At 37.2% G+C, this 22,656-nt stretch overlaps 2 protein-coding genes across 2 annotated transcripts in view; both read right to left on the bottom strand.

Annotated features, from left to right (window-relative positions):
* Positions 1 to 12,129, bottom strand: part of LOC107813720 (sugar transport protein 5-like) — a 53,104-nt gene extending 40,975 nt beyond the window's left edge. Inside the window, 2 exon segments of the mRNA XM_075227249.1 lie at positions 10,701 to 11,026; positions 11,651 to 12,129. Of these exon segments, the coding sequence (XP_075083350.1) occupies positions 10,701 to 11,026; positions 11,651 to 11,789 (465 nt within the window). The 5' untranslated portion in view covers positions 11,790 to 12,129.
* Positions 12,130 to 13,402: 1,273 nt separating this feature from the next.
* On the bottom strand, positions 13,403 to 16,968 carry LOC107822280 (uncharacterized). Its single transcript, XM_016648805.2, has 2 exons — positions 14,058 to 16,968; positions 13,403 to 13,939 (listed from the first exon to the last, which is right to left on the bottom strand). The coding sequence occupies exons 1-2, from the start codon at positions 16,909 to 16,911 to the stop codon at positions 13,608 to 13,610; spliced, it is 3,186 nt and encodes a 1,061-aa protein (XP_016504291.1). The 5' UTR covers positions 16,912 to 16,968; the 3' UTR covers positions 13,403 to 13,607.
* Between the last annotated feature and the right edge of the window lie 5,688 nt (positions 16,969 to 22,656).

The following is a 22,656-nucleotide window of genomic DNA, read 5'->3' as shown; positions in this document are numbered from 1 at the left end:
TGCGACCCAGCGACAGTCCTGCTAACTACTTCCGCGATGCTCTATTCGTGTTTGTGGTCACGCACCTGTGACCAAACCGATCGCATGTGCGGTCGCACCAGAATCTGCCAAACCAGCCTTAGCATAATAATCTGAAACGATCCGAACCTCGTCCAAAACTCACCCGAGCCACTCGGGACCCCGTCCGAATATACCAAAAAGTCCTATAACATGATACGTCTTTACTCGAGGCCTCAAATCACGCATAACAACATTGAAACGATGATTCATACATCAATTCAAACTTAATGAACTTTATATTTTTCAACTTCCAAATTTCGTGCCGAAACACATCAAATCAACTCGGAATGAACTCAAATTTTGCACACAAGTCTCAAATGACATAACAAAACTATTCTAATTCCCGGAACTACAATCCGAATCCGATATCATCAAATTCAACTCCCGCTCAAATTTATGAACTTTCCAAACCTTCAAATTTCCAACTTTCGCCAATTAGCGTCGAATCCTTCTAGAAATATACAAATGCAAACCCAGGAATATGCCCAAGTCAAAAATCACCATCCGGACCTAACAAAATCTCAAAACTTTGATTCGAGGTCGAATACTAAAAAGTCAAACTTGGTTAAGTCTTCTAACTTAAAGCTTAAATCATGAAGTTTATTCTTCCAAATCGATTCCGATTAACTTGAAAACCAAAATCGACGATTCAAACAAGTCATAACACATCATACGGAGCTATTAATGCCCTCAAACTACCGAGCAAAGTGAAAATGATCGAAACGACTGGTTGGGTCGTTACATGGATTTGGCTTGTTCGAGGTAAGTAATATTTCTAAACTTGTTGATGATGGTATGAACCCCTGAATATACGTGATATGTGTTTGGTGTTAGGTTGACGCACATGCTAGGTGACGGGCTTGTGGGCATGCATCGTGTGAATTATGACTCGGTCATTTATGTGGTACTGTGTAGTTACCTAATCTTATTTCTATCCATAAAATCTCTACGTGCTAGAGTAATTGAGATATGATCCATGTTAGAAACCATGTCTAGGCTATATGCTTATCCTGTTGGGACCCACTGGGGTCATTTCTGCTGTTGAATTATTTGCGTACATTGTAATTACATACTCAGTCATACGCATTCATTTATTGATATCATATCTCAGTCTCTGTTATCATATCTCAGTCTATGTTACTATTTATTGATACATCACATTATCATTTAGGGATGATTTTCATGACATTGTGAGCCCGAGAGACTGGAGAGATTGATGACTGAGTAAGGCCGAGGGCCTGATTGTGAGGATATTGATGGGATCGGGTTGCACGCTGCAGCAGGTATTATTGATTCATGATGGGATCGGGTTGCACGCCGCAATAAGTATTATTGATAAATGCCATGATTGGCTTATTATAGTGCTTGGGCTGGATCTACCCCTCCAGAGTCTGCACACCCACAGTGAGCATAGGTACCTAGTGAGTGCGAGTGCCGAGAGTGAGTGCCGAGTGATTGGGAGGACTGAGTGACTGTGAGGACTGGGTGAATTGATACTCTGAGAGTATGTATATAGTTTTATCACTGAGTTGCATGGCATTCGACATGCACACTTGACATATAGGCATAGAAATGTATTTTCCTCATGCCATTTGAAAATGAACATTTATCTATTGAAAGTTTTGGGAAAAATCAGAGTTTCACAAACATACTCATATTTTGGTGATTTCGGTAAAAGGTTTGGGTTTTCAATGATATACTTGAAAAATATGCCTATTTTTCGGAACCGTGAACTAGTTGAGCAATATATCTCTGAGTTACTTCTTTTATCACTTTTATTATGTTGTTATGAACTGTTGTTGGCTATTGGTGTTGGACTCCGACCTTTGTTTTAACTCATCACTACTTTCAACCTAAGGTTAGGTTTGTTACTTATTGAGTACATGGGGTCGGTTGTACTCATACTACACTTATGCACCTTGCGTGCAAATGTTGGATGTTGATGTTGCTACATACGGCGGGAGCTGGGTTTGAAGACGTACATGTGTTCCAGTCATAGCTGCCTTTTGATCTTTGTAGCTTTAGAATTTTAATCTGTTCATGTATTTTTCAAATAGATGATGTACTTTATTTCATATCCGCTTTGTAAATTTTAAATCTTAGAAGCTCATGATTTGTACTACCAGTCCTTGAGAAATGTATAAAGATTTAGTTATTTATCATTCATTTGTCTTAACAAATCTCATTAAATTGGATAGTTGCTAATTGGCTTACCTAGCGGGTTGGGTTAGGTGCCATCACGACTAGTTAGATTTTGGATCGTGACATTTACCCTTTAAAAGTAGATTTAAAAGTAGATTTTACATTGGACAAAGTTGTAATTTAATTTACTATCCCAATATTTAGGAGTTTAAATAGGCTAAAATTTTACTTATTAAATACTTCCTTATATGAATTGTGTTGAAAGTTCTAGCATTTAAGACTTCTTAAAGTTAAATTAAGATTTTAACTTATATAAATTGTGTAACATATATAATATCCTCCATATTTATTTTCCTAATATTAGGATTTTAAATCAACACTCACACCATCTTCATGAGGTGGGTAAACCCTCTGGCCTCGAAGTGTTGCTATCCAATTATAGGGTGAAATCTTACTACATATCCAACTACGGTGAAATTCTTCTAGACCACGTATGAAACAGTATATTAAGACTTTGGTATGTCAATATCTTTATTTCTTTTCTTTTTTTAAAAAACAATACAATTGGCCTCTTAATCAACGAAAAGAACATTAAGAGTCAATGTGGTCTGAAAATTCCTCCTACACATTAATATATCGTCCAAGTTTGTTTAGGAGTCGGTAAAATTATAATTATTATTTTGTCTATTTCTTTTTTAATTTATGTTTGAAATCCTCATAAATATAATATTAAATTAGCAAAATGTCGTTCGCCTTTTTTCACCCTTAGAAAATAAAGTTCACATGAGACAATATTATCATTTAATTATTTTTCTAATATACTAGGATCTTGAAAACAATAAAAATTTTACTCAATCTTTAATTGAACTAGGTACAAAGTCCTAATATTTAGAATTTTAATATGGAAGAGCTTCTTTGTAACTTGTTGAACGCGTTGTAGTGAGATTATTTCTTCTTCCCATGTTTGTAAACTTAAAATTCTGAGTTAATCTTATTGCAAATATAAAATTTAATCTGTTAGAGCAAAAATACTTTTATTTACTTAATTATGTTTTTATCATGATCCACTTACGATAAAATTCCTATTTCGCTTGGAATGAGCCAACTTAGAGGACCCCATGACCAACCAAAACCAGCAGCATAGATGCACATCAGGGCAAGGACTAAGGTAGCATATTGCTTGGTTATGTGTTTGTTTCCATTTTCACCTATTGAAAGTGCAAGTGTAGAAGCAATAGCTACCTTCACCAACATTAAGCCAATCATGTAATTAGCATAAGGATCATCAAAGTTATACACACTGATAATATAAATATCTTTCATTTATAAGTATAATTTAATATTTACTCTATTTTCTTGATCGGTTACCCTATCAAATTTGTTAAAAGTTTGCATTTATATGTTATTGCATGTCAATTTAACTTGATATTGCAACAAAACAACACAACATTAGCATATAGAAGTTAAGACTCTCTAAAAATTTAACTTATATACACTGACAATATCAAGAAATTTTACGCTACTATTACAATTTAACTGGTTATAGCAGGTTATTACCCTATTTTTTCGGTTACCTTATCTGGCTTGTTATGAAAAGTTACATATATTGTTGTAAGCCAAGATGAGAAAACTAACTTATACACTATCGACGCACAAAACATATTTAACTCTTGAACTAACTATTCCTTGAGTTTTATCTTGGATATTTGGGTGCATAACGTGTTGTCTTGGTTGGCTATTAGTTAAGCACACACCTGGCAGAAGAGCATTTGTACTCCACCCAGTATGAAGAGAAATCTCCGACCAAACTGATCAACAATACCAGTAAACACAAGGATTGAACCAAGATTGACTAATCCAAGTATAATAGCACCAAGTAGAGCCGAGTTATTTCCAAAACCGACTGATCGAAAAAAGACAAGGGCGTAGAATGCAATGATATTAATCCCCGTCATTTGCTGGAAAAATGGTATGGCAATGGACATGACCAAATGAGGCCGATGTTGTCTCTTAAAGATTGTTACAAAAGGCTCTTCGTTTGAAGCTCTTGCACTTTCACTAGATTTAATAATATCAGCTAACTTAGCTTCAATTTCAGTGTTATTATTGGTTCCTGAACTTTTGCTAGAGACTGCTTTGCTAGCTCCAACTTTCCACTAGGGTGGCAATTTGAGCCCAACCCCATCCAACCCGCCCAGAGATTAAAGGGTTGGGCTACAAACATTTTAGCTTATGGGTCTATTTGGGTTGAGTCTAAGTTAACCCATTATTTTTTATAGCCCATTCTGACCCACCCAACTCCCTACCCGCAAAATATTTTTCACCTCACATATTTTAAATATTAATTTGTTATTTAAGTAAATATATTTTGATTCTCAAAATACTAATAGTATTTATTTATCTTTTATACATATGTGTATAAAAGGTAAAAAGTTTTGTTTACGCAAGATGAGCATGGTTCTAAAACATGATCAAGTTGGGCGAGTTGGGTTATGATCCATTGTTTAGCCCATCTTGACCCAGCCCATCTTAGCCCAAGTACACTTTGGGATGGGTTGGGCAATGACCCATTTATTGACCTAACCCATCTTGACCCGCCCAAATTCAGCCTAACCCGCCCATTTTCCACCCCTACAGTTTCCACGCTGAACTAGGCTGCTAGGTATGTCTGAAATGAGAAGTGCACCTGCACCCAAAAGTATGACTTAGTGTCAATAAAGTGTAATATTAAATAGAAGAATTAACTCAAATAGCCCCCCCATACAGCCGGTTAAACTAAAAATAGCTAGTGGAGGTATAATATATGCATAGTTCATGTATTGTATGTGTATAATCATGTATAATTAATGTATAATCTATGTATATAGCTAAAAAAATTAACAGCGAACCGGCTATTTGTGTAAAGATCCCTTGTTCTTTTGAAGTATAATGGTTCAAATCTCAGGAGAGATAAAAAAAATACTAAGTGCATGATATACACGGTTCCTGTACTAATGAGAAATAACATACAAGACGGTTCAGATGCCAATATTATATGTAAAAGAGAAAACGAACAAAAATAAATGCGAAATGCACATATGGCCATTGTCGCGGCTGGAACTACGGCCAGGACGAGGGAGAGGCGCCATCCCTAGCTGAGCTTAGAGGTGGCATAGTTTATGCAATTCGCTATAACAACGCCAAGGCCTATGAAGAATTAGAAGCCTGTGCTGAATGCACCTCGCCATTTTGAAGGTGCCACTTTTGAGAGATATATTGTTGGGAATAAACCCCCTACAGAAATAATATTCACAGTAATAAAATTGGAATAATAACATAACGTCGAGATACGGTAATTAACAAGAATAAAAGAGTGACAACGACACCAAGGGTTTAACGTGGAAACCCCTTTTGAATAAGGAAAAAACCACGACCTCGAGACGAGCAACTAATATCACTATAGCAAGGAATTTTATACTTTGTAGGTCCGAGTAAAATACTCCAAAGACCACTACAACACTGAAAAGAAATAACCCTCTTTTGATATTCCCACCTTACTACAATATCGCTCACTCTCTATTTTTCTCACATACTATTTTCTTATACCCTTTCTGTGAAACCTCACTCTTTCTTTCTCTCTTTGTTGGTCTAATACAAATGGATCAGAAGCTCTCTATTTATAGAGATTTAATACTCCTCCAGATGATATCACTGACATCAAAAGAAAGAAAGAAACTTCAAACTCTTCAATGTGGACAATTCAAAAAACGTTGGCTGCCAATTGAAAATAACTACTGACATTAGAAGTCTTTTTCAAAGGAAGAAAAACATCTTCCTTAAGTCATGGACTGAACCCATCAAACTTCCCCTCCAGTCTCATTCACCTGAAAGAGGTAACACCAGAGTTTCTAGTTTGAGTGCATGCCGACAAGTTCTTTACATAGCTCGAACTTGTCTTCTGGTACCACCTTAGTTAGCATATCCGAAGGATTTTCACTTGTATGGATCTTCTTGACATGTATAAATCCATCCTCTATTCTTTCTCAAATCCAGTGATATCTCACGTCGATATGCTTCGTCCTTGCGTGATACATGGTGTTTTTGTTTAGGTCTATTGCACTTTGACTGTCACAATAGACGACATGCCCGTTTTGATGCAATTCAAGCTCTCGAAGGAACCGTTTCAGCCAAACCATCTCATTGCCAGCTTCTGTAGCTGCAATATACTCCGCTTCAGTTGTAGAGAGTGCGACACACTTCTGCAACTTCGACTACCATGATATATCTCCCCCTGAAAATGTGAACATGTATCATGTGGTAGATTTACGATTATCAAGATCACCTGCCATATCAGCGTCTGTGTATCCCTTCACGATTGGATCAGATCCTCTAAAACACAAGCAATCTCCTATGGTACCTCTCAGGTACCTCAATATCCACTTGACTACTTCCCAATGTTCTTTTCATGGATTTTCAAGGAACCTTCTAATAACACCAATTGCATGAGTAATATCTGGTCCGGTGCATACCATTGCATACATAAAGCTTCCAACTGATTAAGAATATGGAACTCTAGCCATGTTCCCTTTCTCCTCCACTGTTGTAGAACACATCTTCTTGCTCTCAACTTTAGATGATCGGTAAGAGCTGTGCTGACTGGCTTAGCATTCTTCATGTTGAAGCGTTCCAGTACACGTTCAATGTACTTCTCTTAAGAATCTCTTGAAGTATACACATGGATCAGAATATGTCTTTGTGTAGGTTTGACTTTTCATGAATGAGTCAAACTTCTTGTACCATTGCCTTGGTGCATGCTTCAACCCATAAAGACTTTTATTCAGTTTGCATACCATGTGTTTCCTTTCAGCTACTTCAAATCCTTCTGGCTACTCCATATAGATCTCCTCTTCCAAATCTCCGTGAAGAAATACAGTTTTCACGTCCAACTGCTCCACTTCAAGATCTAGGCTAGCTGTTAAACTCAAGATTGTTCGAATAGAAGTCATTTTGACAACAGGTGAGAAAATTTCATCAAAATCAATACCTTTCTTCTATTCGAAGCCTTTAACCACCAATCGAGCTTTGTATGTGACCAGCTTTCCATTTCCATCTTTCTTGATTTTAAAGACTCACTTACAATTGAGTGGTCTTTTACCTTTTGGAAGTTCAACCAGCTTGTAAGTGCCATTTTTCATGTAGAGATTCTATCTCTTCTTGCCTGGATTTTATTCACTGGTTCTTTTCTGGATGAGACAACACCTCCTTAAGACTTTCTGGCTCCCCCTCATCACTGATGAGGACATACTCCTTGGCAGAGTACCTGTATGACTCTACCCTTAGCCTTTCTGATCTCCTCATAGGTTGAGGTTGTTCTTCTCCCTGAGTGGGGGTGCTCCACTTGCTCGACATCACCATCAAAGTGGCTCCCCCTGCTCAATAACCTCACCAGGTTGCTCCCTCTGCTCGGCAACCTCGTCGATCCTACTTTCTGCACTTGTGGGATTGTTAGAAGTAGAAGGAATAGTAACAAGATTAGGAATTATACCATTTTTAGCCTTCTCTGGCATATCGTTAGCAGTTCCAACTTCACTTTCTCGGAAGACTACATCTCTACTTCTGATGATCTTCTTCTTTACAGGATTCCACAATCTGTATTCGAACTCTTCATCTCCATATCCGATGAATATGCAGGGAACAGATTTATCATCTATCTTTGTTCTCTGCTCCTCTGGTACATGTGCAAAAGCTCTGCAACCGAACACCTTCAGATGCAAGTAGGTCACTTCCTTGTTGGTCCAAACTCTCTCTGGGATGTCAAACGCCAACTGAACTGATAGACTCCTATTGATCAAGTTACAGGCTGTCTGAACTGCTTCACCCCAGAATGACTTAGGCAGTTTAGCCATTCTGAGCATGCTTATCACTTTCTCCACAATGGTGCGGTTCATCCTTTCAGCTACACCATTGTGTTGTGGGATTCCAGAAACTGTCTTTTCATGTCTAATCCCATGGCTCGAACAATACTCTTCAAACTCCCTTGAAGTGTAATCACCTCCATTGTCACTTCAGAGACGCCTTAGCTTTTGGCCTGTCTCCCTTTCCACCACAGCATGAAACTTCTGGAAAACTTGAAATACCTGATCTTTGATTTTCAAAATATAAACCCATAATTTTCGTGAAGCATCATCAATAAAAGTAACAAAATATTTGTTACCGCCCATCGATTCAATTTCCATTGGACCACAAACATCAGAATATACCAAATCAAGCATATTTAATTTTCTTTCAGACAATGTCTGAAATGAGACTCTATGTTGCTTACCAAATAAACAGTAGTCACAAGGTTTTACCGCTTTACCTTTGGCATAAGAAATGAGTCATTTCTTGGCAAGAATCTACAATCCCTTCTCGCTCATATGGCCCATTATTTTGTGCCACAAATATGCAGAAATCTCATCTTGTGCCGCGTTAAATTCACCTTGGCATATTTCTGCATTTGTCCTGTACAACGTGCCACAAGCAACTCCTTTTGCAATCACTAATGATCCATTGGTGAGTCTCCATTTTTTATTTGTAAAATAGTTCTCGTATCTATCTCGGTCTAAAGTAATTCTCGAGATCAAGTTCATCCGCAAATCAGGTACATGTCGCACGCCCTTCAGAACCAATATGCATCCGACATTTGTCTTGATACAAATGTCATCAATCCCCGCAATCTTTGAGTAACTTGTGTTACCCATTCTCAGAAGGCCGAAATCACCTGCTACATATCTGTAAAAAAGATCTCTTACCGATGTGGCATGGTAAGATATTTTTGTATCAACCCCCCATTATGACTCTGGACCTGATAAGTGCATGCATTCATGTTCCTCGTTTATACAGAGGACAACATTATCATTGTTTTGCACCATAACGGTTGTGTTATCGTTCATTCTTCTGGCCACTAGTTACACCTTTGCCCTTCCTTGGATTTGGGCAATCTCTTTGGAAGTGACCTGGTTGATCACAAGTTTAGAAATTTCTAGCTCTTGATTTGGATCGGTTCTTAAACTTCCCACGAGCTCCAGATCTACCATAGTTGCTCGAACTCCTTTGATAACTCCTGCCTCTACCTTCTGTGATGAGAGCATGTCCTTGATTTTCAGGCTTCTTTCTCATCTTCTCATTGAGTAGAAGAGCCGATGTGACATCTTTCAACTCAATGGTAGTCTAACCGTGCATGATGGTTGTTGCCAGATTATCGTACGAAGATGTCAACGAGTTCAACGATAAGATGACTTTATCTTCTTCCTCGATTTTCACTATGAGATTGGCGAGCTGTGTGATTAGTCCATTAAATACATTTAAATGTGACAAAAAATGCGTACCTTCACCCATGTGTAGGGCGTATAGCTGCTTCTTCAGGTACAATTTATTTGTTAGCGTTTTGGACATGTATAGGCTTTCCAACCTTGTCCAAATGCCACGTGCAATGTCTTCATCAATAATGTTATTTACCACATCATCTGATAAGTGCAACCTGATTGCACTAGCATCCCTTTCATCCAAGTCAGCCTAATCCTCAGCTTTCATGGTATCAGGCATTTTGGCATCAACATCTAGTACCTTGTGTAATCCTTGTTGGATGAGCAGATCTCTCATCCTTCTTTGCCATGTTGAGAAACCGCTATATCCGTTAAATTTTGCTACCTCGTACTTTATGCCGGACATTTTTGTTTTTCACCGAGTATAGTACTACCGATAGTGAATAGTACTTTTGTGAACGAGCATAACCTGTGCTCTCATACCAGTTATTGGAAATAAACCCCCTACAAAAATAATATTCACAGTAATAAAAGCGGAATAATAACGTAGCATCGAGATATGGTAATTAACAAGAATAAAAGAGTGATAACGACACCAATATTTTTACGTGGAAAACCCTTTTGAATAAGGGAGAAATCACGGCCCCGAGACGAGCAACTGATATCACTATAGCAAGGAATTTTACACTTTGTAGGTCCAAGTAAAATACTCCAAAGACCACTACAACACTTAAAGAAATAATCCTCTTTTGATATTCCCACCTCACTACAATATATCACTCTCTATTTTTCTCACAGACTATTTTCTTATACCCTTTCTGTGAAACCTCACTCTTTCTTTCTCTCTTTGTTGGTCTAATATAAATGGCTCAGAAGCTCTCTATTTATAGAGATTTAATACTCCTCCAGATGTCATCAGTGACATCAAAAGAAAGAAAGAAACTTCAAACTCTTCAATGTGGACAATTCAAAAAACGTTGGCTGTCAATTGAAAAAGCCTACACATTAGAAGTCTTTTTCATAGGAAGAAAACCATCTTCCTTAAGTCATGGGATGGACCCATCATATACAGGAGTAGCATTCAAAGGTATACATAATTAAAAAGAAAGTTAAATTACTACATAAGTCTTGATTTTAGTTCAGGGAAAGACAAGATTGTGTCTAGAAAGTGTAGGCTGGGGAAGAGGCCTAAAACGCATACTCTTCTTTCCCTACCTGGTTAGTAAAGCCAACACCAATGCCTAGCAAAATGCGGCCCAAGATGAGCATAGAAATATTTTGAGCAGCACCATTGACAGCAGCACCAGCAAAGAAAGTGCAGCCTCCTACTACCATTATGTTTCTTCGTCCTATCGCGGCCGTGAGGCGACCAGGTATGAGAGACGCAACCATGCCAACAATGTAGAGTGGTGAAGTAAACACTGTTAAAACCTCGCTGCCGTACACACAATACACGTTTGTTTCAGCACCAGCAGATGCTGCCTTCTTCAGTATTGATGGGAAGAATTTTTCAAGGAATGGCCTCATTGTTGTCACTCCTCCTGATGTGTACAATTAAAAGGGATTGAGTATTTGTAAATATATATGGCTTACACAGCATAGAAATTACGAGTCCGTATTGGAAATGGCCAGTTCTCTTTTTGTTCTCTCATTTTTTAAATTTAGTTTATATATCAGGCTGATACTCCAGTTCACAAAGGAATGACACAATGTCAAGACAGTTGTTCCTGAAATTTCCTGGAAAGTTGTTTAGCTGAAATAAAAATGTTTCTTCTCTTTCCTTGAATATGGATAACCTATAGTTATTTTAGTATGACTTTATAGTGTTACACTAGTACTATGTAAAAATTAAAGATGATGATTAACTTCTATACAGAGACAAGACAGTACATAAATTTTACACAATCATATCATTTAAAAGATAATTATAGGTATCCAACCCTAAAAAGTGAAATTAGTAAAGCGGAAAATAAAACAAATTACTTCTACATACAATAATAGTGTAAATTTTATATATACTCTATATACACAAGTTAAATCAAATGATAATTAACCCTTCTTCATAGGGACTTTCGTAAGAAACACTGTTGATCATCATTCATCAGGTAGACCCCTACCAAGAAAGTTGGAGAGGAATCAGCAAAAATGAAAAGGAAAACACTAACCTGAAATTCCAATATCAAATCCAAAAATGAGGCCACCTGATGCAGCAACAATGCTAGTGATGACAACATCGAATGTTATCTTCCCGTTAAAGCGGTTATCGCTATCTTGTCCCTCAACAACCATGCCCCCAATTGCCATTTTTTTTTCTCAGCTACTTGAAGAGATCGAAAATAACGTTTTACAGAGTTTGATTATATTTCCTATAGTCTACTGAGTGAGTAGCTTCACATATATATGAACACAAAGTTATCCACTAAAGTAAAAAGTTGCTAATTAATGGCGTATAGAAACAGAACATGTGCCAACTAGGTCAATAAATTAATGAACTAGTTAGAAGTATATATCTTGACGTTTTAAACATTGTTAAAAATGGAAGCGATGAAGGAATTTCTGGTGACTTTTAGCTCTGTGCAATTTCCTCTTCTGTTCGCTTCCTCTCCTTCAATATACTATAGCTTGTATTTAATTAGTACGCAGAGAAGGGTAGGTAAGAGGAGTAAAGACTAATTTTAGCATATTTTTTAATTCTTCTGGAAATATCAAGTGCTCTTGACCATGCTTAATGGTCCTACAGCTGGAATATTATTTGCGATGAATGCGGTTAGGTTAATTATAAAATTTCTGAAGGGAAAAAAGAGTGCAGCAACTTGAATCTTATGGACGGTCGGAAAGCAACTTGAATCTTAAAATTTCTGCATAGGTTCAGGAAAAGTCGGAAAGCAACAAAAAGTGCAGCAACTTGAATCTTAGTTAAGGCTAATGCACTTCAATGAATTCGACGTGACGCCAATTCGAATTAATCACATCATGAATTCCATATTCCAAATGGTTAAATAAATCAGTCCAGCGTTCAAAACATCACAATGCAAAAACATGATTGAGCAAAACTTGCTTGAGCAAAACATCACAATGCAAAAACATGCAACAGTTAGTCAGGGGCGGCCTCACCCTAAAGCAAGTGAAGTGAGAAGCACTTGCTTTAGGCCCTAAAAATTTAAGGGCACTAAAATTACTATATCTCTCTATATATAGTAGTATATTATTTATATAAATATCTCTTATTATTGATAAATTTATTTCTTTATTATCATATTAATTTTTAATAACTCGATTTTTTCATCTAATTAATATAACTAAAATAGTTTTCTGTCAATCTTATTTTACTTAATTATATTTCTCTATTCATTAGTTGGTCAGGTAACTATATCTAATAATCTAACTTATTATTTATTTTCCTTACATAAATTATACTCTCTCCGTCCCAATTTATATGAAAGTGTTTGACTGGACATGGAGTTTATGAAATAAAGGAAGACTTTTGAAACTTATAATCTTAAATAAATCATAAAAATTTGTGGGCTAGAAATTATTTTATTAATGGTAAAAAGAAAAATCTAAAGTTGAATTATTACCAAATATAGAAAGGGACTTACTAAAAAAAGGAGTCACTTAAGTTGGGACGGAGGAAGTATGTTTTCTGGGTTCTCCCATTTGAGTTGTGATGCAATCAACGTTAAATTCATTTAATTTTTTGTACTATATAAAACTAAGTTCTCATTTTTTTTTTTAATTCCACATCCCCACTTGTCTATTTTTTTAAAAAAACGATGATCATTAAGGCCTCTTATTAAGGCTTTATTTTAGGCCTCAGATGATGTTGGATCGCCCCTGCAGTGAGTGTCTCGTTATTAATTGAATGTCTGATTTTCTTATATATCCACTTAAAAATATTAAAATGACATCTATATATGTTTGAAGTACTTAAAAGGCATATATATTCACATAAATTTCCAGTAATACAATTATAAGCACCCTAACAATACAGAAAACTAATCCCAGTTATAATTTTATCATGGACCTTCTCATTAAACTACTTACATCACAATCACTTTGTGTCAAAGGTTATTCACTTCCATACAAAGACACCTTTACATATCAGGGATTCTATAGCTCGCGTTACATGGGGGTTAATCTGATAAGTACGTGGCGTGGATCCATTGATGATAACCTATGAGATATGAAGTGCATTGTTGGTCTCGATTTCGGAGTTTCAACCAAACAAGAGCTTGCTAGATTGATGATAAAACCCAAAACCTCTTTTACTCTATTGTCAGGATATGGAAGGCGTTCATCCAGCAAATCGCTAAGCTGCACATGATCTCTAGTCGATGAATTTGCTAGCAGAGTAATGTATTCCCCAAGATGATTTCCTTTGATTATCTCCAATGCTAATACTCCAAAGCTATAGACATCACACATTTCTGTAACCTTCATTGTATATGCAAGCTCTGAAACAATAGAATTTGGCAAAAAGTATAACAATTTAAACGTTTAAATCAGATAAAAACAATATAGAGTGCGAGGCTGGCTATATATAAAAAAAAATGATTAAAAGTTAGATCTTACCAGGTGCAACATAGCCATATGTGCCTGCAAGCGTTGTGCAATTGGACGAGTCTGGCTTGAGAAGCTTGGCTATTCCAAAATCTGAAACACGAGCTTCATACTCGGAATCAAGCAAAACATTACTGCTTGATATGTCTCGATGAACAATCGGTGGTGAGCAATCCTGGTGCATATAAGATAAAGCAAAAGCAATACCTTTGATGATATTCACCCTTTTAAGCCAATCCAAATTCTTGGACTCAACTTCATTGCTCAAGATACTAAACAGACTCCCCCTCTCCGCATACTCATAAACCAAGAACGAGTGTTGTGCATTCGAACAAAAGCCATAAAGTTTCACAATGTTCCGATGCTTAATCCCAATCAATGCATTGACCTCATTCGTGAAGCTTTTGCAATGTGTATTCGCAAATGAAGAATGAAATTTCTTCACAGCTATACTCCCTAATGATGGAAGGTTTACCTTGTAAACGCTTCCCTGCCCTCCTCGCCCGATACAAAATGTTGCATCAAACTCCTCTGTGGCGTTTAAGATATCACTGTACAATGCCTTTCCATCTAACAAGGATACAGAAAATAAACCATCATCCCGTCTTTCAACATCTTTAACTTTCCTTCTTTTATCACACATAAGAACACCAGTAAAAGCACAGAGAAGTACTAGTGCTCCCATAAGAGGAAGTACAGTGGCGAGGATGAGTTTACTTCTTGAATGCTTCTTCACCATCGAAGATGGCCTTTCGCAAGGCTGAAATCCTGTTACATTGCCGCAAAGACCTTTATTACCTTCAAATGAAGCATTCATAAAAGCTTTATTATTTGGTATTGGACCTTCCAACTCGTTGTATGACAAGACAAAAACCCGCAAACCAGTCAAATTTTCAAATTCTTCAGGAATGCGGCCAGAGAGGCCATTGTGAGAAAGATTCAACTTATCCAAGTCCAGCAAACTGGCTAACTGAGAGGGAATTTCTCCATCTAGAATGTTATGGCTCAAATCAAGTACACTAAGGTGAGTTATCCTCCCTATCTCCTTTGGAATTTTCTGGCCAAACTTGTTGTTGCTCAGGTTCAAGAGAAACATGTTCATGTAATCTCCTATAAATGTTGGGATCGACCCGTTCAATCTATTGTCTGACAGATCAAGGGAATTTAACATTGTCAGTGACCCAAGTTCACTCGGAATATTACCAGAAATGTGATTGTTCTGCATAAAAAGTTTAACTAGAGAGGTCAATTTTCCAAATTCTTTTGGAATCTGCCCAACCAAATGATTAGACGAAAGATCAAGTCCTTGAAGCCCTTTGACATTTCCAATCTCTGGTGGTATGCTACCACTAATGTTATTTCTGGTTATCTGCAAAGTTGTCAAATTCTTGCATTTTCCCCAGTTGCTGCTGAGTTCACCATAAAACTTATTGTCGCTCAAATCAATGAACTGAAGCTCGGGATAGATACCAAAAGCTTCCGATAAATTCCCTGTGAAACTGTTGTTATCAAAACGAACTCTTTTGAAACTCGAGCATTTGCTCAAGCTTCTTGGTATTGGACCTGTTAACTTGTTACTATTCACCGTGAAGCTCACAAGTTTTTCACCTTGGCAAAAATGCTCTGGCAAGTGGCCTGAAAACTGATTTTCACTCATTGACAACATAACCAAGTTATCCAAATATGCAAGTTCTTTTGGAATGGAACCAGAAAGTTTGTTGGAGTGGAGATTCAGGTTTTGCAAGTTTCTCAAATTGCCAAATGAAGTAGGAATTGAACCCGTAAGCTGATTATTAGATAATTCTATATTTGTGAGGTTTTTCAGATTCCCTAACTCTGTAGGAATGGGACCAGAAAGTTGGTTAGAAAAAAGGTATAGAATTTTGAGCTCACTTAAGTCACCTACCGTAATTGGAATTGAACCAGTAAGCTGATTTGTAGATAAATATAGATCAGTGAGGTTTTTCAAATTCCCCAATTCTGTAGGAATAGGACCAGAAAGTTTGTTAGAATAAAGGTATAGAGTCTTGAGCTCAGTTATGTCACCTAGAGTAGTTGGAATTAATCCAGTAAGCTGATTTTGGTATAATGACATATGAGTGAGATATTTCAGATTCCCCAGCTCGGTAGGAATTGGACCAGAAAGATTGTTTGTGTCGAAGTACAAACTCTCAAGTGACTTCATCTTCCCAATTTCAACAGGAATGGGACTAGAAAGCTTATTCTTACAAAGATACAAAGAAGACAGGTAGTTCAAATTCCCCAATGAAGCAGGAATTGAACCATTAAGAGAGTTATTATTCAAAGTTAGCTGAATAAGAGACCTTAGGTGACCTATTTCTTCCGGAATGGAACCATTTAATAGGTTGTCAAAGATATGGAGGATCTCAAGCTTTGTTAGTGACCCGATTTGTAGTGGGATCGTGCCTGAAATCTGATTGATGGACAAGTCAAGATAAACTAGATTAGTGAGTTTACCTATTTCAGGGGGGATTGTGCCAGAGAGCTGGTTCATGCTAAGATCAACATATTCAAGAAAAGGGAGAGATGAAAATGGAAAATCATAGAGTGTGCCAACAACACTAGCATTTATAATATTCAACCTGTTGACCCTTCCATTTAAGCATGTAACTCCATACCAGCCCCTGCATGCATCAGAACCTGTCGCTCCAACGCTGGAAGAATTCTTGGAACCAACAGGACTTAGTTTCCATGAAGCCAATAAGGTATTATTTTGGTTTTGGAAAGTCGCTTTCCATTTGAGGAGAGCAGTTGCCTCCTCAGTAGAAGCAAAAGAAACTGTGGAGAGATATAAGAGAGTGAAAAACTGAAGTAAAGAAAATAATATTCTGGGAACCATCATCATGACTAAAGGATGAAATTCAGCTGTTTGTTTTGGTTATTGTGCAGGGTAGAGCTTTAATTTATATTGTAGTGAATCATTACAAGTCGTGCGAGGCAATGGCATTAATTTCTCAGCTTGTAAAATACGGGTAGAATTAGAAAAACTGGAAGTCAATGTGGAATATAATGTGGAATATGTATAGCCTCCAGAATTATTCAAAAGACATTTCGTTGTATCATTTTCGCGGGCCATGTAATGTGGAATACTAGTTGCAAATTTCTGCTCAGATGGCCCAAGAAGAAAAGTCATATACTTGACTTATCGCCTCTTCGCTCAATTTACGAGTGTGCTTTAATTGCTCCTGGGTTTGGCCTCAAGAAAAGCGTGTAATTGAGAAACAGAAAGCAATTCTTTGAACTGGGTTTAGGTAAAGCAGTTAGCGACCTGCGTGTACTACCTACTGTGTAATGATCCTAGTGATGAATAAAATCTTCCTCTTCATTAAAAAATAAATAAAAGACTTGTCTGGATCTAAAAATAACTAAGACGGCTTTACATGCTATGTAAATTTATCTTTTCAGTAAATCGTAGTGAATTTCTTGCATTTTTGTTTGATTTCGTTCTTTTCTTTTCATTGCTTGATCGACTTATCTATTTTTCTTCAAACCCAATGGATTAGTAACCAAGTATAAAATGTGTTCTTTGCAAAGCAATTCTATGAAATTCTCAACTTTGAATTGAAGTTAATTGTTTTTTGGTCAAATTTGTGAAGAAAATTATTATTTTTTGGCTGATTAGAGTTCTTAGATAACCACCAAGGGTTCTGGTGGTAAAAGTAGCGTTAGTTAGCCATTTTTCAGATTGATAATATCAGTGTTTGTAAAGTAATTGAATACTAAGTACTTTTTAATGCACAAATAGAATCTGAACAAAATAACTCTATCTAAAATAAAGAAAGAATCAGCATAATATACTAGATTTTAAAACTCCTACATGTACAACTCCAACACATTGTGTTGGAGTTCAAAGACTCTTCGCAGGTAAATTCCAACGGAGTTAGAACTTTTAGAAAGAAAAAAAAAAGATTAAGAAGCGTGTATCTGCCACTTTATTAAGCTATGGTATTTTTATCGAAAGAATTAAAAAAATGACTAAATTTCAATTAATTTTAAAACTGTGACTTAGTTTCGAATATCAGTCCAAAATGAATCCGGTAATTTGGATGGAACGAAGCTTCTTGGAGGTCCAAATAAATCTGATAATTCGGATGGAACAATTGACAAGGTATGTGTAATTGGAACTGTATTGCTTGTTCAATAGTAGAGCGTACGTGCTGATCTTTTTTTTTTCCATTGGGTGTGTGTGTCATTGGGTGTTGTGATCTGTTATAATTAGCATATTGTTTCAATTTGGATGTACTAAACTTGTGATCTTTGCTTTTACAGGGTCCTTAGATTTTAGATACTTAACCGGGTGGATGAAATTTTGCTCTTTAATCCGTTTGCTTCAGAAGAGCAACTCCAGGGTAGGCCAGCATCTCAAACCTGTCTTACATTGAAACCCAATATAGTTATAAATGCTTTTCAGCCCATGCAATTATTTTCTGTTTTCTAATCTGTGTTTTTCTTTTTAGGTAGCACAGCAGGACATGTTGTCATGTCTGTTTACCACTTAGAAAGGATTCCTCAAATTTGACGGAACTGAGTTCCGCAAAATTGAAACCTGTCTTACATTGAAACCCAATATAGTTATAAATGCTTTTCAGCCCATGCAATTATTTTCTGTTTTCTAATCTGTGTTTTTCTTTTTAGGTAGCACAGCAGGACATGTTGTCATGTCTGTTTACCACTTAGAAAGGATTCCTCAAATTTGACGGAACTGAGTTCCGCAAAATATTCACCGTTGGATGATTAGATACTATAACATTACTGGTACGATCTTATTATTCTGAAACATTGAATGCTTTTTTTTTTTGTGTGTGTGACACAGACTTTGAGGCAGGGATGATGAACATATTAACCCTTTATATATTTTCTTCACTAGTGAATTAGTCGCACGTCAATAAAAACTTTAATAAATTTAGAAAATGATTACTTTGTTTAGTTATTACTATTTGAGAAGTTAATAACGAACGCGAGTTTTTTATTTTCTATGCATCTTCTAAATATATATGTAGACATATAAATTTTATTAAAATTAAATTCATAAAATAATTTGGACTATATTTTAAATTTAAGATATTATATCAAATAAATATTTTGGGCTAATATAATTGGATTAATTATATAAGTCCAATTTAATTGGGCTACAAATAATGAGTCCCACTTCATTAAGTCCAAGATGTCATCTTCCTAGAGGCCCAGTTTGGTGCCACGTGTCAAATGACGTGGCGCGCCAAGTCAAACGGAAGAACCAATATGATCATGCCACGTGTTAAAATGACAAGGCATGCCAAGTCAAATTAAAAGGCCAATGAAATCGCGCCACATATGCAAGTGACATGTTCTAGCCAATCAAATGCGGGTTTGTCACTCATCAATCTGATTGGTCGGAAAGAGTTTGTTCTTATCACAACTCTTCCCTCCCACAACTATAAATAGAGGTCTTTATAACCTAGAAAAAATACCAGAAGTTATAACAAGAATACACAAGGGAGCTCGTCGATCAAATGCCACAATTCTCTCCAAACTGCAAGTGTTCAAGCACTTCAACACAAATTTCAAGTATTCAAGATCAAGAACGACGTCAAATTAAATACAAGGCGTTCAAGATCAAGGCTACTTGTTCGTGATACAATTCGTGGAAACAATCAAAGTGTTCGCGACAGATAAATCAAATTCAAATTCAAGATCAAGCTCAAATGCCCTTGAATTTATATTGAAAAAGTAAAATCAGAGGAACCATAAAGATTGTAACACTCAAACTATTTGAAATCAAATACTACGATTGTTGCAATATTTTTCGGTCTTGATTTTATTTTCTCGACGTAAATTTATTGTCTACAAATTCTGGCACGGCCAGTGGGACAATCTATACCTCTCATCTCAACTTTTCAATCACCAAAGTCCAAGAACGTCGAAATGGCTTCAAAGAAAATCAACTCCAGATCAACATCCACCAAGGCTGCTAACTCCATGTTCTATGCTGATGTGAAAAGCATCCTCGATGTTACCTTTGGAAGCTTCGAACCAGTTACGAGGAGCAAAGCAAGCTCGTTAGGACAGCAAGCACCCCAAGTTTCATCCGCATCAACCCCTGTTCTCAGATCTTCATCCTCAAAAGGAGCAAGATCTTCCACAAACGCACTCGAATGAGGAAATGATATTGCTGAAAAGATCAAGAAAACTCTTGCTCTGCTTGACCTCTCCGGATCCAAGTACTCTGTTGTAAAGGAAAATAATGATGCTTCAAGTGATGGATCCTCCCCACTTACAATGCATAGTGTGAGCCATTTGAGAATCAATCTGTGTGACAATCCATGCTACTCCACATCATCCATAACAATCGTGCAAGCCATGGTGACAAGCACTTCATCTATGGAAGAGCAGTTGGCAAACTTGACGGAAGCAATCGTTGGCTTGACCAAGCGCATGCAAAATCAAGATTCTAGGATTAACAAGCTAACAGACATGGTGGGAATCTTGATGGAAGAAGAATCCACCCATGTACCCGGCAAGCTCCTAGAGGTTCCAGAGAGTAATTCTCCCCCAAGACAAGTAGCATCCGCTAAGGCTATCCATGTCGCATCTGAAGGGATGATTCCAATCGATCAACTGAAGGAGTTCATTGAAGTAACTATTAAAAGAAAGTACGAGGTTGCTACAAAGTCCTCTCTTACATACGCAAAGCCATATACTACGAGGATCAATATGTTGAAGATGTATGCTAGTTATCAACCTCCAAAATTCCAACAGTTTAATGGAAAAGGCAATCCAAAGCAACACGTGGCACACTTCGTTGAGACATGCAACACAGCTGAGACTTATGGAGATTACCTCGTCAAGCAGCTTGTCCGCTCGCTAAAAGGAAATGCTTTTGATTGGTATACAGACCTTGAGGCGGGATCTATTGATAGATGGGATCAACTAGAGCAAGAGTTCCTCAATCGTTTTTATTGCACAAGGCACACTGTAAGCATGGTGGAACTTACAAGTACTCGTCAACCAAAGGGTGAACCAGTTATCGACTTTATCAATCGTTGGAGGAATGCAAGCCTCAACTTCAAATACAGGCTTAGTGAGGCTTTCGGCATTGAGATGTGCATCCAAGGCATGCATTGGGGACTCCACTACATCTTTCAAGGTATCAAGCCTAGCACATTTTAAGAACTTGTGACTCGTGTCCGTGACATGGATTTAAGCATGGCATCCACTGGAAACGAAAGGATGCCTATCTATGAGCCTCGCAAAGGGAACGACAAACAAGAAGTCAGGAAAAGTAGCAAGTTTGCACCCAAGTATGAAAATAAAGAAGTTATGAATGTCAATACATCACCTGTGAAGTTCACAATGAAGGTGAGCAAGGAGCAGAATGCGAAATCCACTTCTTTTCAAGATAGACCAAGTGAAAAGTTGACTCTAAAAGAAATGCAAGAGAATGAGTACCCATTTCTAGATTCTAATGTGCCAGCAATATTTGAAGAACTCCTCGAGTTAAATCTCATTGAGCTTCCGGAAATGAAGCGGCCAAATGAAGCTGGTAAAATGAATGACCCAAATTAGTGCAAATACCATCAACTCGTGAGCCACCCTCTGGAGAAGTGCTTTGTCTTCAAGGACAAAGTTATGGACTTGGCCGGTGAAAAGAAGATCGTGCTTGAAGATGAGAAGGCAAGTGCGTACCAAGTCTTTATTACCTTTGACTCATTCAGTATAGATGAGCTATGCAGTTTAAGAGAAATAAAGGTGAAGAATTACTAGAAAATAACAAAGTCGAAGTAGACGACCATGATGATGATGAGGGTTGGACATTGGTGACTCGCCGTAGGCGCCACAAAAGGAGCAAACGAAAAGAATCAATAGAACAACCAACAAGGAAAATGATGGTGAAAAGGACCAAGGAGATGGAATCCAGTTAAGCATTTGAATAAAGCAAATGTGGATGTGCACCATCCTCAAAAGCCATGACATTCAGTGACCTTGGAGGAGTTCTTACCAAGTTGGTTCCGCAGGAAGATTTCCCATGACAGTATTGAGGCCTCTTGTTGCTATGCTGACAAAGGGGAAGTAAAGAGTGATAACCTACCATCGACACCATCTTCGTAAAAGCTCACCGAGTCCATTCCTCAAGAAGTTAATGCTTGTGAGGAAATAATTACGTTCACAAATGGCGATCTTCTACTAGGTGACACTCCTTATAACCACCTGTTGTACCTAGTTGGCTCTATGCGCGATGAAAGGTTAAATCAAATTTTGGTTGATGGAGGATCCTCAGTGAACATCTTTCCAATTCGTATTGTGAAAGAACTTGGTATTCCCATGAACGAACTATTGGAAAGTAGTGTGATGATTCAAGGATTCAACCAAGGGGGAAAATAGCCATAGGTTATTTTAGGATGAGAATCACCATTGAAGATATGCAATCAAGTGCATGGTTTCATGTGACCGATGCAAAGACCTCATACAATGTCTTGCTTGGAAGGCCTTGGATACATGAGAATAAAGTAGTTCCATCAACCTACCATGAATGTTTAAAATACTATGAGGGTGAAGTCGAGAAGAAGATAGTTACTGATGATGAGCCAATCACCAAGACTGAGTCACACTT

The sequence above is a fragment of the Nicotiana tabacum genome, chromosome 12, assembly GCF_000715075.1.
Source record: "Nicotiana tabacum cultivar K326 chromosome 12, ASM71507v2, whole genome shotgun sequence".
In the NCBI taxonomy this organism is placed as follows: Eukaryota; Viridiplantae; Streptophyta; class Magnoliopsida; order Solanales; family Solanaceae; genus Nicotiana; species Nicotiana tabacum.
Note: the sequence above shows the minus strand (reverse complement) of the source record. Positions and strands in the feature narration are given on the sequence as shown.